The following is an 18,053-nucleotide window of genomic DNA, read 5'->3' on the forward strand; positions in this document are numbered from 1 at the left end:
TTGTTCTTCATGCTTCGTGACCTGGTTTTTAGCGTTCGGCTAATGCTCCAATCTCATTCGCTCCAAAGCAATGATAATATGTTCGGAACTCCCCACGCTCTGCTTTACCTAAGCTATCGGGCACTCTGAATAGCAAGGCTGGCATGCTGAAGTATCCACGTAATCTAAAGAAGGCAATGAATATGAGTTCTGTATCAGCGTGCGGCCGAGACCCTAGCGTGCTCAAACAGTGTGTCCTCGTCGAACAGCGACACTGCTCTTGGGGCCGCTCTGTTCTCTAAGTTGGGCGTCCTCAGGTGAAGCCGGAGACTAAGCACTACGGCACGCAAATGGAGTTTAACTTTGTCCGGGACCTTCCATCACCTATGAGCGGAACTGATAAGTGATCTCGCTGTAGAAACTTCCTGTCATTTTGTCTTTTTTTTACAATGGATTCTTTGGCACAAACCGCTACGGAACCAACCTCCTTCCTGTGCGATGCGCAGTTTTCGGACGAGTGATTTGGCCCACGTTTCCAGAAAAACAGCCCGCTTATTAGAGTAGCAGCTGAGCGAAGGCTAAGAGTTTCTGTACTCATAGCTGTGGCAAGTTCAGCGGAAATACGAATATTCCACTTAGAGCATTCGCCATACCGACCCTTTTATGTCAGAGCGAAGCATTGCCGATGGGCTGCACAGTGGATCCGCGTGAGAAATTTTAAAATTTTCAAGTTGACATGTTCATCCTTAGGCTTCTTTAGTGACGAACTTGGTTTGCGACGTGCTGTATGCTTGCTTGTGACAGTATAGACGAGGTTAAAATGATCCAATTATACACTCTAAGAAATGTGGACTCTATTTTTTCCCGCAATACATATGTGAAAACCGAACGCTAGAATCTACAGCGGGATATGAGCGAGCATGGTGTTCGATATGCTTACGAACACACAAAAAAAACGGTCTGTGTTGTAGTATTGAGCATGGTAAAGCGTCATGCTCAATGCCACAGCGCAGACTGTTCTTCTAGAAATAGCTTATGTTCGACCATGCTATTCGCTGAGTACCTGCGTGCACTTCAGCTATTGGCCCTCAAAAGTGCTTGGCGGAAACATTGATGCTCTGGATTTGTTAAAGTGCAACGTTGCGACGGAAATCCACCAGACGAAATCGAACAATTCTCAGTTCCAGGAACCTGCACCGTTACAAAAGGTTGGACAAATTTGTTGAAGCCATTTGTGTACACATTAAGCTTCCGCAAAATGAACGTACTACATTATTTATGTGGTTAGCACCATCTCGGAGGCTGGATGTAACAATGGAGTAAGCAAGTGCTTTGAAGACGCGAAGAAATTTCACGCAAAGTCATAGATTCATCAAAAACGCCACCAGGTGGTTTAAACTTGAGAAAAAAAACTCATTTGAAAGTTCAAGCAGGTTTTGCATTCGTCCGCAAAACAGGGATCATGTCCATGCTCGCGCATTCGAGCCTCGGATTGCTTGTGCTCAGGAGGCCTCGGGCGTACTGATTGAATGTACACACTTGTGCATACTGCATGGGAAGATGAGTACATGTTTGTGCCTAAACAAAATTGTACATAGGTTGTTAGATGTCGTGTCATATGATTTCATTGGAGCCACGGCCGTGTATCCGCTCGTTGAGTTCGCACAGTTGCTGCAGGAATCCCTGGTTTGGGATGATTTCCCGGCGCCCGCGGACGAGTCTCACAGCCTCTTGCGCCGTCAGGTTCCGTTTGAGCATGAGGAAGGCCAGCACCAAGGTTGCCGACCGACTGATGCCCTCCTTGCAATGCACCAACACTTTTCCTGCGCACGACAACACACAAAATATTTCTGCAGCGCACTGAGAACAAAATAATAAAAATTAAAGGGGCACTTGGAAATAAACTTTACGAAGAGCGAAGAGTTTACCTGTCGCTGACTGACTTAGCTTTTTAAAGGTAAAAAAAGCAATGAAGGCGTACCAGGCGCCCGATTTTGGTCAAGGTGAGAGCAAAAAGGCCCGTTCACACTCTTGCGACCTCTTAAACCTGGGTTCCTTAAAACTTCTTAAACCAGAAAACACACTAGCGCCATCTATTGGGAAGCAGTGTAAACTCAGCGGTCCGGCATATTTTTTTTTTATTTCTCGCGCATTATCCTTTCTTTCTTGGCTCGAAAAACTTTTGTCAATGTTACAAACGAGCCTTTCTATGGGTATTACGCACATTTGACCTATGAAATCCCGCAAAACCTTCGCTCTTGTGAAATGCAGTTCTAGGGTCACCGCATAGATGGCGCCACAATGCCCAGTTTGTTCCCTCACCCTAAAGGATTTAACAAGTTTTAAGAGATCTCGTCTCTCTCAGTCGTACTCGGTCGCAAGAGTGTGAACGGGCCTTTAGGGCGTTATCGGCTGCGCGGCGCCACAGCTTGCGCCGCGCAAGCCAAAATCGATAAACAAATTATAATTGTTTACCTGTTGTGGAGTTGACAATAGGGTAATTGAGAGAGAGTTTTATGATACCTCTCTTGGCCAGCAAGGAATGATAGTGTGTGGGTGTTATATACTAGATATACCAGATATACTTTATCACATAGGAATGCTAGTGTGTGTGTCTGAAAAATGTGCGCTGTGAAGTCAGTATTCGGATAATATTTTGGAAAGAACGTCTGACCAAAATAAAAATTGTGAAATAGGTGTTGCGGGCACTGATGTTCTTGTCCATAACCTCCTTTATTCTGAAAACCTGTAAGTCGCGAAAGAACGTGGCAGCTGTAAAGGGGAAAGGAGATCAGAGAACAAGGCGCACGCAAAGGCTCTCTCGGACAGCGCCAAACAATACCCCAGCGGTAAACTCTGGAAACACGAACGCGCTCCTTTTGTTATTTTCTTTTCTTTCTTTTTTTTTTTTTCAGGAAAGGAAAAGATTTTGCGTTTTCTCCAAGCGCCGGTAACCTCATTGTTTTCTTTTCTTTCTCCGTGGTGGTTCATTGTTGTTTAGCCGAGAGGCAACCGCGCATATAGGCTTTGGCTGAAGGGCTACTCAAGAATTGGCTCTGCGCTACCACCTGGGCAACCTTTCGGTGCTTACCCTCGCATTTTTCCGACGGCCGCGAGCTCGGTAGCTCTGTCGTGGAATTGACAGGATGTTTAGAATAAAGGAGGCCATGACTTGTCCTTAGTTCTCCTTGATCCACCGGTCCATGTTAGTTTGTGTACGCTGGCTGAGCAACTTAATATTTGCCAGCAAAGCGCGTGTTGTCAGTGGCATTCAAAGCGAAACAGCAGATGATTACAACTTTATCCTGCGACTGATCTCACTTCGCCGCAACCCGCGGTTTGTAGCAGACGATTAATTTTTTTTCCGCATCTGCCAGCAGACGACGTATGTTGCTTTATGGTTTTATTTCCGTCCGCAAATGGCGTTTCGTAGCAGCCGAACCGTGTTCTTGGTTAGCGTTAGCAGACCAACTGTGAACGAACGCTACCGTCGCTCCCTCTGCCAAAGGCGAATTAGACATTGAATCCCGCTGTCGCGACAACTAACCTTGAACCGCAGGAGTCATGAGCCTTTGAATAAGTCTGAACTAACCCGGAAGGTGACACAAACTTGGGAAAAAAAATTTCGGAAGGAAGCTTTACTGGAAGTCGGTCTCCGTTTTGTTGAAAGACTAGCTGCCGAAATCGTTGCAAGAAAAAAAAAAAAGTTAATCCTGTATACCATGAGGAATTGCTAAATATCATTTGAAAACATCACTATTTTCGCTCTATTTTGTTCTGAAGGAGAATCCTTCGCGTTTATTGTTATCGGCTACTCTACTTTCATACTTTTAAAATAATGCGCACGGGCCTGTCGAATATGACAGCTATTTGCAATGGTTAATTGTTTTGCACGATTAAAAAGCCTAATAACGCAATAACCCCAGCACATTCAGCTCCGAGGTGAGAGGGGCGATATATTTTCGTCTTTCAAGCGTCTAAACGACTACCCTGCAAACTAATGGTTAGGATTTTTATTACAACTGACCTGAATTTCACACGAAAATTGAATTTAGAATTGTGGTCAGCCTGCTTCTGAGCGCGTATCTTCTTCAGCGTACATTTCGCACCACTTAATGTAGTTCTGGTCGATAAAAATACGTAGATATAGGCACTTTTATAGGCCAAACGGAAACCGCGAATGCCCACGCTGCATCGCTGGCGAGTGAGAGTCGCTATGAGGATCTTCCGTCTACGAAGGAAAGAGGAACAGGCTATACTTTGCTTCACGCTGTGATTGGGTGGTGTCAATACAGCAGCACCAAATATATGCTTCCTCACGGAGCTCGTTGCCAGCGGGTATTGTTATAACCGGCTCAATGAATCCCTCAAAAAAGCGCGGGAGTGGGCCGTATTCACCGCGGTTTATTCGGTAATGGAAGACACGCAATGGAAATGAGCGCCGTCACGATGCCACATTTAATGCTGCTTCAATCACTTCGTTGGATGGTAGCGTCGGCTGCGATTGAATGAAACGAAATATAGACGTCTGGTTGGATACTGGTGCTGCCACCGGCCAATATGAGTTGCAAATAGGTTTAGTGCTTTTAGGCAGTTACATTAAAAAAAACACAGACCTTTCAGCTCTGGGGAGAGGGAACAGGGGGCATATTCGCAAGCACGAATCATCAAACATAGGTCCGTTTGATAATTCTTGGTTGGTTCCCTCCCCTCTCGATTCGAGGTTAATTTTTCTATCAACCTGGCTCAGCGGCATTCTAATTCAAAAAGAAACGAATTTCATCTTGACGCGTAAAGACACGCTTGATTTCTTTTATTCCGATCGAAAAAATTAAAATTAAGGATTGTGTTCGCGATGCAAAACCCACGTTTCCTGTGGGTGCAGACGGAATTCTTAGTTTTATATTTAAATGTGCCGCTGAACTTCTGTCTTCTGTCGTACTGTACGTATTTAAATTACTAGAATTCGAAATATTTCTGTCTAGTTAGAAACGCTCGGTGGTTCCTGCAATTCACAATTCAAGCGTTCTTAGCATTACAACCAACTATCGCCTTGTTGCATTTCTGTGGAGTCTTTCTTTTTTTTTTCCAGGTTAGTTAAATGATATTATGCGAGCATTCTTACAGTTATTTAAGTAAAAGAGTGTTCTGTGAGCAACACCGATTCTTTAAGGGGCAATCGGCGTAAACTAACCTGCGTTTATTTTGTAATACATCGTGCCCCTTCCATGGGACCGCAAAAAAACATTATGTAATTTACTTCGATATTTTAAGATATTTGACCAAGTATGATCATAATATTCTTCTTTCTAACCTCGAGAGTTATGCCTCGTGTTCTACCTACTCTTATTGGTTCAACCGTTATCCTTCATGTCAAGGAAATGGCGATCGTGTTTCGGTAGCATTATCTAATCTTCCAGAGCGCTACGGAAATGCAAACTTGGTACAACATTATTTTAATGTTTGTAAATAACGTCCTACCTTCTGTCTAGAAAGCCAAAATATTGTTCGCTGAATGGACTGAGCTCTTTCGTCGTGTTCGCTGCCTTTCAGACTGCGTGCTTCTTCGGAATGAAGCTTTAGCGGTGCCGATGTTGCGTTAACGGAACTCCTTTATTGTGAGCGAGCTAAAAAGGAAGACAATGTCGCTGAGCATGAAGAGTGACTTATTTGTATGTATATACCTATACCTTAGACTGCATTTTAATTGCCCGAGTATCAACTTCGTAATCTTGGAATTTCTTTTGAGTAAGCGTTCAGCTTTAATAATCATGTTTTAACTACATCATGAACAACCCGAGACTTGGAACAGATAAAAAACCGGACAAGAAAACGCACCGCCTAGAACTTACACACAGGTTATGTAAGTTTGGGACGACGTGTTGCTTGTCCGTTTTTTTATCTGTTCAAAGTCTGAATTTTTCATTACAAAGTTAGCTCACCAGGTCGCATCTATGTTTTCAACTTCATCGTCATTGATGACCAACTATTCTAAAACTTTTTTGATTACACTTGGCGTTATATCTCCCTTCACGAGGCTCTTTTGTTTGCCTGCATGTTCGTGCGGCACTTTTGTTTTTTGGTGCGCACAGTGCTTGAATTGGCTTGTATTCTTTGAAATTGTATTGATTATACTCCGTCATCTTCTACTGAACGTGTTCAAAGACGGTCCATAGGAAGTATCTGCGACAAATATTTGGTGGGCCAAGCGCTATTACAGCTATGACATATATTACTTCAGAAACTGGGATAATGATGTTCATTTAATAGACATCGTTTAAATTATGTATTGCTTTTCCTAAGTTTGTCAACGAAGTTGTCGATCCATTACTGCCTCTAAGCACCGCTTTTTTTTTTTTTTTGTCATGCCTTTTTTTAGTTTAGCCGTTTTCAATGCCCGTTTTATTTCTCAGTTTCTTTCCATACGCACTGGTTTACACCTCAAAACTGGTTTACACCTGCTTTTTTTTTTATTCCTATGAAAGTGTACCACTTTTTAGGCCTAAGGCTGTTTGTGGACACAAAATACGTTTTTTCATTATAAACGTTGGAGGTTAATATACATATATTATTCTGATTTTTGCATACCTTAGTTCTAAATATCGCGTATCTAAGTAATTTAGTGTTCATATCCGCGAAGACAAGGCTGCTTGTGTGCTCTGCCCACGAAAACTTGTACAGAAACAAAGCCATAGCAACCAATCGGATAAAATAAAATATGCGTTGTTTCTACAAGCATGTTTTATGTATTTCGCTCTTTGCTTGCTTATCTGAGTTTCACCAATATAGTTTGTTGAGTTGTAGTCGCCACTTTAGAGAAATGGGCGCCGAAATAACTGATTCGATGCCATTGAAACATACATGGGAGTACGTCGAAAACAAACGCCAATGTCTAAAACTTTTTGTTACATATATGGCGTTACCTGTGACACGTTACTGTTGAGTGTTCCTGATGGCACAGACTGACGTTGGTGTTTCATCTTTGACACATATGTAAGTGACTTCTGCTAACTTCCGGCACGCTCATTACGGCTCTGCCTGTATATAATCTATTACATTGATAGTTTCGAATAAAAATTGTATAGCAGATAGGATTGAAGTTGTGTTGCATTCACACCGAACCGGTTCCTACCGTGCACACTCACACACAAAAAAATAAACCTCGTTGCATTTATTAACAAATCCAGTCACGGCTTTCCAGACATGTTTATACAGATACACAGCAACAGCTTGTAACGGATACGGGGATAGCAAACACGACATTTGAAACATCAACTCAAATGTATACATACTCCCTCGAGCGTTTTGACTGGTGTCATACAATTACAATTGCTCCGGGTCAGAAAGTAATCAATTAGTTTACTTGGTCATTCTACCAAAAAGTAATTGGACATTGCTGTTAACGGCATCACGGTCACTCTTCCAATTTCAGAAATCACGTGATCGTTGCAGTTTTGTGTGTTGCAATGGCCTGAGAGAATTGACCTTGGATGTTTCATATTGATTTGGCTCTCATCATCAAGGCAAGAAACAATCACATAAAACAATGATTGGGGCGATAGATTCTTTTAACGACGAAAAAAAACCTCTCCGGCTGGCTCGACGATGCTACAAATGTTCGCAGTCCCAAATTATCCGATTTGCTATCAGCATAAAACTGTTGGTAAAAAAACTAGTTTGATTGATTTGGGTTAGCTTTTAGTCGCTGGCAGGATAAGAAACAAGGGGTGTGGCTTATGAAGTTCACGCACGTTGCTCGGTAATTTTGTTCTGCGGCCCTCTTCTTAACTGATGTCGCAATTTTATTGGGTCTGATTATAAGACGCTATGGACTCACCACGCCTCGTGTCTCTTCCAGTGTCAGTGACTCCATTCCTCATTTCTTATGACATGCTGACGCTTAAGTCCCTTTCTCAACCTAAGCCGAAATTTTAGAGGCACCACTGTGAGCAGCAGACACAAGTTTCATTCTACTTGGTGATAACGGAACCTGAAACTAACAGTAACAAATTAACAAAATAAAAGGGGGGGGGGGTGTACAGAAAATATTGACGACTAGTTTCTAGATAACTCTGAGAAGTAGCGAGATTACTCGTGCGGTAACTGAAAAAAGAAAACTAATATTAGAACTGCACAATTACTTTAAACATTAATCGGTTACGAGTAACTTTCATTCCCTGTACCAGATTACGCGGACGCCTGTGGGTACGGAACCAGTGGCTCACCTCCCGAGGCGATGGCCTTGTCGATGAAATCGGCCGACTCCTGGAAGAAGCGGTCGAGCTTGAAGCTGCTCAGGTCGAGCGCCTCGACGCCGTGAAACTCGATGCCCGAGCTCTTATAGAAAGAGGGCGACGTGTTGATCAGGCAGTACATCCGATCCCGACCCATGGCGGCGTTGAGCACGTGCGTCACGCCCAGGCGACGCAGCAGGCCCGTGCACAGCGCCGTGGTCCTGCGGCCGACGAGCGCAACAAAAACCGTATAAGCACGCGGCCACAAAAAAGAAAGAGATTTAATGATAGCATCGGTCCACCTACTACCTCGCGTGAAAGGAGCTGTGCAACGATATTCGGAAGGAATGCTTCTCACTTTAAACAAGCGTACGGCACTATACACCGTCCCACATGAAGTCTAGCCGGAGCCAACGCTACCATCTGATTAAACCGTTCAACCAGCAACAAAAGTGCGTCGTCAAGGCGCTCCTTGTTGTCTTTGCGGGTTTTCTATCGCAGGTTATACCAATAACTCACAGAAGAAAGCACACGTTCACAGCCCGTGTGTCTCCTGCGGTGAAGCCATATACCTTGGTGAAGCTCTGAGTTAACTTTGGCGCCCCTATCTTTGGCAGTACGTGCTTACCTGAACCCGCCTCGGTTCTACTCATGGCACCTCCACTGAGCTTTTATCTATCTGTATAGTACTGAAGGACGTAAAAACACCTTTCGAAGTCCTAAATCGCTTCGACTTAACGCCGCAAAACAGTCAAAAGTGTCAGATTCATACCAGCACCGCTAGGGTGCGCATCTATTATCTGCACTAGGTTACGTGACAACATAAGGTGTCCCGACGCTTTATTTTTTTTTTTCTTGCTTTTCCTTGGAACGCGTGCAACGGCGTCTTTTGCCTTACAGTTTCAGCGTCTTAGCTTTGACCTGTGCTTCGACGGCGTTCCATGTTATTGCTTTGCATCGTGATATCGTATTCCACACCAAAGCAGGCACGCTTCTTCTACATAGATGAAGAAAGAATAAAACAATTAAAACAGGGACAACACAACCACATCTTTCAATGAAAGATGTGGTTGTGCTGTCCCTGTTTTAATTGTTTTATTCTTTCTTCATTCATGACTTAAACCAACACGCTCTTCTCCCAAGCATTCTTCTACATGTGAGGGGGATCGGTGGCCGAGTGGTCTAGCGCACACCAGCTCGGAGCACGTGGAGCGAAAGCTCGCGCTGCAGAACCCAGGGATCCTGGGTTCGAGCCCCACCCCTGCCCGTTTCGAACTGGATGAGCATCGTACCGGCGTGCGGTCGTGTATCACTACTGCGTGATGCACGTTAAAGACCCCAGGCTAGCGGCTGTACCGCACTGGCTAAATTGCTCATCTACAGCTGGGAGACTCGTCGCCCCTGTGAGGCAGACCAAGTTCTAGGCTGTATAAACACACAAACAACCCAATTTCTACATGTGTGGCAGTTTCAGACGCTCCATGTTGTACTACCCTAAACAAGTCCCAACGACTGCCATTGTTGCATCGCCCCCTGAACCACGCAGGAGGCCTATTCAGTGTACATTATTGCTTTAGCCCGTGATAGCGAACGTACAAAGGCCATGAGCGCCGTGACGTGGCACTTTAGTAGCTGCTTGATTAGTTCCGTCGAATCTCGGCGTTGGCTGCGTAGGACTTAAAAGGCCCGTTCAACGATATTGGGTAAACATGTTTCTCATTTCACACTATAGCTTACTGACACTACTGGGAACCAAGATTGCTCCAATGCAACGCCACTGACCAATAGGCGTATTCGTCGTTGTGGAACTCCAAGGGGTAAAACACGACTTTCACTTTCAGTCCCTGCTTCGGAAAATGTGATGACGAAGGTGCGGGGACAATGGCAGCAATGCGATCCCCGGGACTGGGTCATCACACTTTGCGACCTCCCGCTGTAACGACAAGTAAATGCGCCTTGTACTTTGGACACGAGCACTGCGCAGGCTCTCAATTTTGGCTCGTGCCAATCAATGAATGCCTCGACATTCATTTGGAGAGTGGGTCGTGCCTAATCGCTGGGATTACGGGAATAGCCGAACCTTAACACTGCGTGTAACCCTGCGTTCTGCCAACCCTAGCGTGTGAATGTGTCAGAGGAAACCTAAAAAGTTCCTTGAAAAAAAACAAAGAAAACAGGTGGAAATGAATACTAGACTATTTTTGACCCTAAAATCTGTATATTACGTTCGTTTTTCTCGAAGATGTAACTAACCGCGTAAAAACACGGAAACGCTCCGACCAGTCGTTATGTCATAGGCAGATCTTTGGACCGCCAAGCGCGTGACGCTCGTGTGGACGGCGCATGCAATTGCAAGCTTGCCAGGTATTGGCGCCGAAATGTTTCGGTGGTCCCCTCTTATGGTTTCCATCCGTGACGTCACGACCGGGAATGGCCTCGCCGTGACGTCACCAGTTGTTATCCTGGCTACTTACCATCAGGTGCGACGACGTGTTCGGTGGTGTGTTTAAAAAGCACAGTGGAAGCTAGGAGCCATCGCAATCCGAAACTAACACCGTCACAGTTGACAATCTGACAATGCTCATATGCCAATGGTTTGGCCAATCGTGGAAAGCTGACCGCAGCGACGCTTTTGGTGGCGCACATCCCTAATATTTCTCCGCAGTGAAACCAGTCGTGACGCCTTTTTATGACCTTTTTGACATATCGAGAGTGCATGCACATAGCTTTGATAAGCTCTGAAAATACGCGAGAGCGGAGGTTCCGAAAACTCTGGATATGACGTCACGCTCCGGGAAGCTAGGGGCTTCTGCGACATGTTAAAAATTATTTTCTGCAGCCTGAATGCACCCAATTGAAAAATAATCTCGATATTCGTGATTCTGGTGGACAAATAAAAACGATTTAAGTGGTTTTTTTTCATATACAGAATTGTTTTAGTCTCACTTTAAAAACATCGGGGGCATGTTATCGGCTCCAGATCACGTGGCCCCTTGTCCTGGCTGCCAGTTGAAGGCGTAAGCGGTGTTTGTTTTTCTCATATTTTTTTCTGCGAAAGCATTGCATGGAGGAAAGAGCAAAAAATGTGTGTTCCATAGTTTTTTTTCTATAAATGTTAAGGAATAAATCACAGCTGTAGTTATTAAGAACACAAAAACTGTTACATCGCTCCTTTCAAGTGAAACGTTCTATAGTGAAACTTGGGTATACTTGCACGCAACGCCACTGACGAAGCTCATTTGTGGCCACGTAATTTTAGGGATAAAAGCGGACGTTTTTTTTTAGAGCCCCCTCCCAAAAGCTTGATGGAAAAGTTTTCGGAATCGCATTGTTGGCCTTGTGAACAATGCAGTCCCTAGGATTTCATCATCCAGCTTTGCGAACCCCGCATTGACGTCTTGTTTTTAATGCGGATCATGGGGAGTGCATGGACACGAGCACTGCATGAGCTTTCGATTTGAGCTCGTGACAATTAATGCGCTTGACGAGCCTGTCGGGTTAAAAATCAATACGAAGAAAGCAAAACACAACATGGGGACTAAGACAGGCTCACAAAACATGTGTTTTGCTTTCTTCGTATTCTGAGAACCAATGCTTTGACATGCATTCGGGTTCTGGCTCGTGTCCAATTGCTGAGAGGACGGGAATAGCCGATCCCCAACAATGGAAGACGGTGTGAAACTCAGCGCGTTCCCAGTGCTCTTCCGATCCCAGTGCGTGGCTATGGTAAATACTGGAGGCCCATAATCGGCCCCGGATCACATGGTTTCTAATTCTGGCTGCGAGTTCAGGCGGAAAACGCTGCTAGTTTTCTCGATTCTTTTTTTTTTTTTTTTTTTTGTGACTCGTTGCGTGGAGAAAAGGAACTAACACGTGGTTCACAAGTTGCGACATTTACAGAAAGTACGAAAATTGTTGCACTGCCCGCTCCGCCTGACACCTGAGCCAATGCTAAACGCGTGAAAGCAGGAGACCACGGATTTGAAACGTTTTTCCATAAACCGAGCGCTTGCGTTTTTAGCGAAGAAAAGGCCGCTAGGGGCGCTTCTGTTTTCCTCACAATAAAGCCGTACATTGGGAGAGTTTGGCCAATAGACGGAGCAAAGGTCGCCGCCAGCGCCAAATATTCCCTCAGCGGTTATAGCGTAAGCTGAAAGTGCGACACAGCGCCGATCAATCAACAGGCCTCGACGTCACAATATCAGAAGCGACATTTAATGCGTGAAATACAAGCCTTCAATCTCGCACCAGCAACCAGAGCAACTTGGTTTACTCTCGTTTGTAGCGCACGTTCGTTTATTCTACCGTCGAATACGGACGTGACGAAGACCTCCCATGCGCCAACTATTCAGTCACCAAGAGTTACACTTTTTTCTCTTGCGACACCAAAAACGGCTTAAATTATAGTGGACTGGCATCTTTAGAGCTCATGACCACCACTAGGGCCTGTTTCGCATCCTGTGGTTGGCCACGCGATGCTCGCCTATTGAAACCAATGAATGGACAAACCTGCCCTATACACGGCTCTGTTTCACTAAGAACCAGTATTTTTTTTTTTTTTTTTTTTAGTTTTTAGCTTTTATATTTTACAGAAGCTTGGCAGTGCACGTGCTTGCACCAGCAAAGGAATTTGAAGTATCCTCACTTTGGGTTGTGAAAAACTTCCACCAGGCGGCGACACCCAAACTTCTCGCCGCAAATACTCCATTCACCTGAAAGCTGAAATTGCAGCCAGGGCCTTAAGCACGAGAAGAGGAAACCACGGCCTTGAAGTGTTCTTCCGCATAACGAAGATTCGCGCTAGAAATGCACGTCTCAAAGCCAATCTAGCTTTGGCTGCAATCTCAGCTTAATTGTATACATATTTATATTTTAGTTACACTAGCGCACTTAACTGTCATTAGACCACCCATCGTTGGCATCTCCCGACTGTCATTGAGATCAACTAAGCTGTCCAGTGTTACAGGGTACACAGGCCTAACAACCACAGTGGACATGCGCGTCGATGGCACAGTTGATAACGAAGCGAAACCAAAACTGATGTCACATTACTTTTTGTTTAAGAAGTCATGCAAATGAATTATATGCACAGATTTCATTCAATGTAAACGTTTAAAACAAAATAAAAAATTTTTTTTGTAAAGAAAGGATAATTAGGGCGTTTCACACCAATTTAAGCAAGAGAGACATAACGGAAGTCTTATCGGCACCAACATCAAGATGGCCATCCTCGGCGAGCTTTGGCTTCTGTTATGTGCCGTGATCGTTTTAGCGGCAGCTCTGCCCTGGAATTATACACCTTCCGACAATCTATGCTGCTACGATACTTTCTATATACATCTCCCAATCTTCCGCTATAGTAAATGCTCCGCTGGCGCTGACCATGGAGGGATATACGCCGGCTGCCGCAACCTTTAGCTTTATTGGGGCGAACCCTATCAGTTAACTGGGGCAGGCCAGCTCAGTTGAACTCTATGATCGCTGGCGGGTCAAGCAGACGCTGTACCGGAAATGGGCCCCTCCGGGGCTCGACATTGTTGACAGGTGGTGGTGTGATTTCGTTGGTGGTGAAGGATTGTGCCCCGAAAGCTTGGATACGGATCAAGAGACTCTGTGGTTGCGCTCGCGATCATTTGGGAAATTCTCGCGAGTTTATGTATTAAACGGGGTCTCTCTACAGTCTTGTGTGCCTATGTGTCCGTGAGTGATTTATTTATTTTTTGTACCATATATTATCCTGAGACGTCCTAAATAAAATACATTTAAACGAAGTGAATTTGTGTCTTTACCCGATCATGGTCAAAGCCAGAGGCCTAGAGTGTCCTCCGATCGACCGAGAGAGCGCAGACAGGGCGTCGTCAGTGTCGTGCAAAATCAGCTGTGTCTACAGGCGCAACGGTTCTCCGCAGACAGCGAGGCTTGACGCCCTTGACGAGCCTGCTGTTGTCCACAGGCGTTCCAGCAGATGTTCACGACCCATCGATGACGGGGGGCCCCTTTTCAGAAGGCGCACTAGTGCTATAAGACTTAATTGAAGCCAGAGAAGCGCAAAAGCGTGTGTGCGCCCGGGGAAAAGCTGTGCTGCTTTTCCCCGGTGCAGCGATTTCGTGAAACATTCGCCGGGTCCTCAAAGATCGGGCTACCGTTCACACGGAGTTTCCACTATATGTTTCGTCGAGCAATTTCAATGAAGCACAGAATTTCTCCCATGGCTATTTTTATGGCAGCCTACCACCACAATTAGCCACAACGCTGTCTGCCATGAATGAATGATGGTGACTGCACCAGCTGTACGGCGGTAGATTGCTCCACCATACTACTATGATGTGGTTAGAGGTAATATGACTCTACCAAAAAGATGGCCGCTAGTGGCCGCATTCGTTGAGCGGGGAAAAGCGATCCAGCAAATAGACATGGAGATCAGTTGTCTATTCCTTTGTATTTTTCTTAAGAGCGCGTGTGGTCGGCATCGGGTATTACCAAGAATGTCATCAACCTAAGCAAAGCGTATATGAAGGCACCCTATTGGCGACGTGCGCGATCAAAAGCGTCGCTCTGGTCGGCCTGCCACGATTGGCCGAATGCTCCCTATGACGTCAGCAAAGGATTTCCCATCGACGCAAATAAAAGAAATGTAAGAGCTTTAATAATCTTGACGGTGTTGGCAGTGTTTCTTTGAGAGCGAAATGATTCCCAGCTTCCACCATGCTAATTACAAACGTCATCGAACTTGTTGTTCGCGAGGTAATGACGTCACGAGAGGACACCATGGGAGGGCACCATCAAAACATCTTGCCGCTAATACAGTGTATAGCTCGCGCTCGTGGCTTCGGCTGCATTCTCAGCTCAGATGTGGGCGGGGCTTAGCCTAATCGACCGATATCACTAAGCGTTCCACGCATGCGTGAAGCCACCATAACTTTAGTTCATAGGAGGCAGCCGCCAGTTCACGAGACAGCTTGTGCCGCTTCGTGATCTGCTCGCGCAGAACCTCAGCTCGGTTATCCCACGTGCGGAGAGACTACAGTTCCCACGATGATTGGCTTCAGCGACGGAGTTATGAAACTGACTGCCAGATCTGTCTATTCGTTCAAAGCAACACACTCGAGCTGGTAAGCTCAGCTAGGTTCGCTTATAAAGCAAAGCAGACTATAAAGAGTAGTCATGTACAGCCATAACTACGTGCTTTGCGATAAAGCGAGTGCTTTCACCAAGCGTTCTGAGAATTATTTTAACGCCGACATAAATCTTTTTTTTTATAACACACGTTAAGCTCCTTCGCACGCAGGTCGTGCTGATGACTATTTGTGCATACCTCTTACAGTAACAGTGGCCATAGTAAACGAGAGAATAAGAACGGCGGGGGGGGCCTCCAGTTGTCCCGCCCACAGAGCGACCTTCCTACCTTCGGTAACGCTTCGAAGTCACCTGAGCCCCGAGTGCGCGCGCGCAGCCTGAGCACTACGGAACACAACGAGTCCATGTCGTAGGCCGTGAACGCGAAAGAGTCATCCTGTCGCTCTAGTCCTAGCAGAAGTTTCGTCTCACTAATAAAGAGTTTTAGGGAACCTTTTTTGCACATCCGATGCGGTACGACGAGCGCTCCGGTACGAACTGCGCATGTAGGAGCCTTCTGCGATAGCGCATGCGCAGTTCCTACCGGAGGGCTTACGGTACCGTATCGGACGTGAAAAAAACAGTTTCCTAAAACTCCCTAATCTCTACATATCTGCATTATGGTACCGACCTACCACTCAATTATCAAATGCACCAAGGTGCATGTTGGGAATGCAGGTCTACGCGCCGCACGCGCTCGCCTTCCCTCGCAAAATATTCGAAGTAAATAAACAAAATAGGGCGCTGGCGAACGCTCGCGCAAGATGACCTTTCGTTTTGGCTTTTGCTTTAGGATAGTGACTGCTGCAGACTCCAGTACGTGCGGCGCGTAGACCTATATTCCCTGCATTCTCCGTGATGCTTGGGTAATTTAGCAATAGGTCTATGACAGTGTTTCTTAAGCCTAACGAGGCGACTGGTAATCGTTTTCGCGCGGATGCACCAGTAGACCGTTGCAACGACAGGATAAGTATCGGAGGAGCAGCCGTTCTTACCCATCACTGATGAAGATGTTGGGGTAGACCTCGTTGTAGGGATCTGTGGGCAGCTCGTAGTATCCGTTCGAGGGAGCCACCAAGATTCTGATGAGTTCCTCGATGGAACAGAGCTTCTTGGCTGGACGGGCCATTGACATGGAGAAGTACTTGGGGCTTCGCCACTCACGGTTACTGCGCGTTGAAGAAGAAACCGATATGGAGTTCTACTTCAAAGGCAACGACGATATCAGTGAATGTTACAGAGTCTCTCTTACCGAAACCTTAACGTTTCAGTAACTGGTCCGATCACCACTTCTTCTATTTTTGCTTTTATAGATTCCGTCTTTCTCTCCCAACAATATCATCCAGTTCCGATCGAACGAAGAACGCCTCAAGTCGTGTCCTTCATTTTTGAGGCCATCTTAAACGAGTACAAAATGGTAATTCTCTTTCTTAATACCTAGAAGTACATATTCAAAGAAACATTGCGAAAGTTTTCTTTGGAATTATGTGGAAAGATAATATAGTGATATGTGAATTGATTAATTAGATAATGAACGAATAAATATTTCCACGTTTTTTTTTCTGTCTAACGTTAATGTTAAGAGAGAGAGAGAGGGAGAGAGAAAGTGATAGAGAGGTATAATAAATGTTGTTTTAAATTTTAATGGGGCAATGAAACGTGTTTGCAACTTCTTCCTCCTTAGATTTAACATTCAACTCAAAAGCGAAATAAAAAATCACGTGCCCGTCACGTGCTTGTGGTGCACAAGCTTCCACTGTGTTTTCCGTGCACACCATGAAACATGTAATTCGCATATGATACGTCCGATAGCGTATAGACGCTTTGCGCACGAGCCAGATTACAGCCGCCATTGCTGACCTTCTTTTGTCTTATGGAGATACCGAGCCACTGAAACGGGTGTCGACGAGCCTCCAGAAAGGCCGATGCTGGGTAGAAGGACGCAATAGAATTTAAGAGGGCCATTACCTGGCCTGCTATGGTAATGATGAAGTGAAGAAAATTCAATAAGAGGAAACAAAAACTGAAGGTCAGTTATGGCGGCGCCCATGCACAGCTGCTGCAAAGCGTCTATACGTCCGAGTGACACAGTGTGTCCATTGGGTGGGCTGACCTGCTTTGGGGCCTTGGGTACCTTGGACGTATCATAGTGAAAAGGAGGAGAGCTTTTGAAGGAAAGTAGGTACGAATGATTCTGCTATATTTTCACATTTCCGCACCGAAATGCCAGCCTTTCACTTTCTACATTCTCATTTTTGGCCCAATAAACGTTATGCGATTAGTAAAAATCCAATCCGAAATCAGTTATCACAGTTCAAAATTCATTTCATGGCCCCTTAAAGAGGGTGATGCTTGTACACCGCGTACTCAGCAGGATAATGAAAAAAAGAAAAGCAAAATCGTTTGTTATTTTTTTCTTTTTCAAATTGTGTTCTAAATATTAGGTTATTTGTGCCACAACTTATTTATATTTCAATTCTTGTTTTGCTTCTCAAAACACTTTAAAATAATATTTTCGTAAAAGCACTCAAAACACTTTAAAATATTACTTTTGTAAGAGCGATCACACGGTGCAAACATATTACCCTGCGAACATTGGTAAATGAGGAAAAATTGGGATTGTAGTATAACGAGACGTTAATTGTCCGAATGGATTACACACGATTACGAAAAAACAGCGCGATAAAGATGATGAAGGAGAGGGAAGGGTACCGATATGGAACG

General features: G+C 45.1%; 1 protein-coding gene across 3 annotated transcripts in view; it reads right to left on the reverse strand.

The window, feature by feature from the left end:
* Positions 1–1,395: 1,395 nt before the first annotated feature.
* The window catches only part of LOC8034903 (dual specificity protein phosphatase 3), a 36,062-nt gene continuing 19,404 nt past the window's right edge, over positions 1,396–18,053 (reverse strand). For all 3 annotated transcript variants that reach the window (XM_029985685.4, XM_040501924.2, XM_029985684.4), the window contains 3 exons: positions 16,325–16,498; positions 8,205–8,434; positions 1,396–1,802 (listed from right to left, as the gene is read on the reverse strand). In XM_029985685.4, the coding sequence (XP_029841545.2) occupies positions 1,594–1,802; positions 8,205–8,434; positions 16,325–16,498 (613 nt within the window). In that variant the 3' untranslated portion in view covers positions 1,396–1,593. The remainder of the gene's footprint in view (positions 1,803–8,204; positions 8,435–16,324; positions 16,499–18,053) is intronic.

The sequence above is a fragment of the Ixodes scapularis genome, unplaced genomic scaffold (assembly GCF_016920785.2).
Source record: "Ixodes scapularis isolate PalLabHiFi unplaced genomic scaffold, ASM1692078v2 PGA_scaffold12__126_contigs__length_90152505, whole genome shotgun sequence".
NCBI classification, from domain to species: Eukaryota; Metazoa; Arthropoda; class Arachnida; order Ixodida; family Ixodidae; genus Ixodes; species Ixodes scapularis.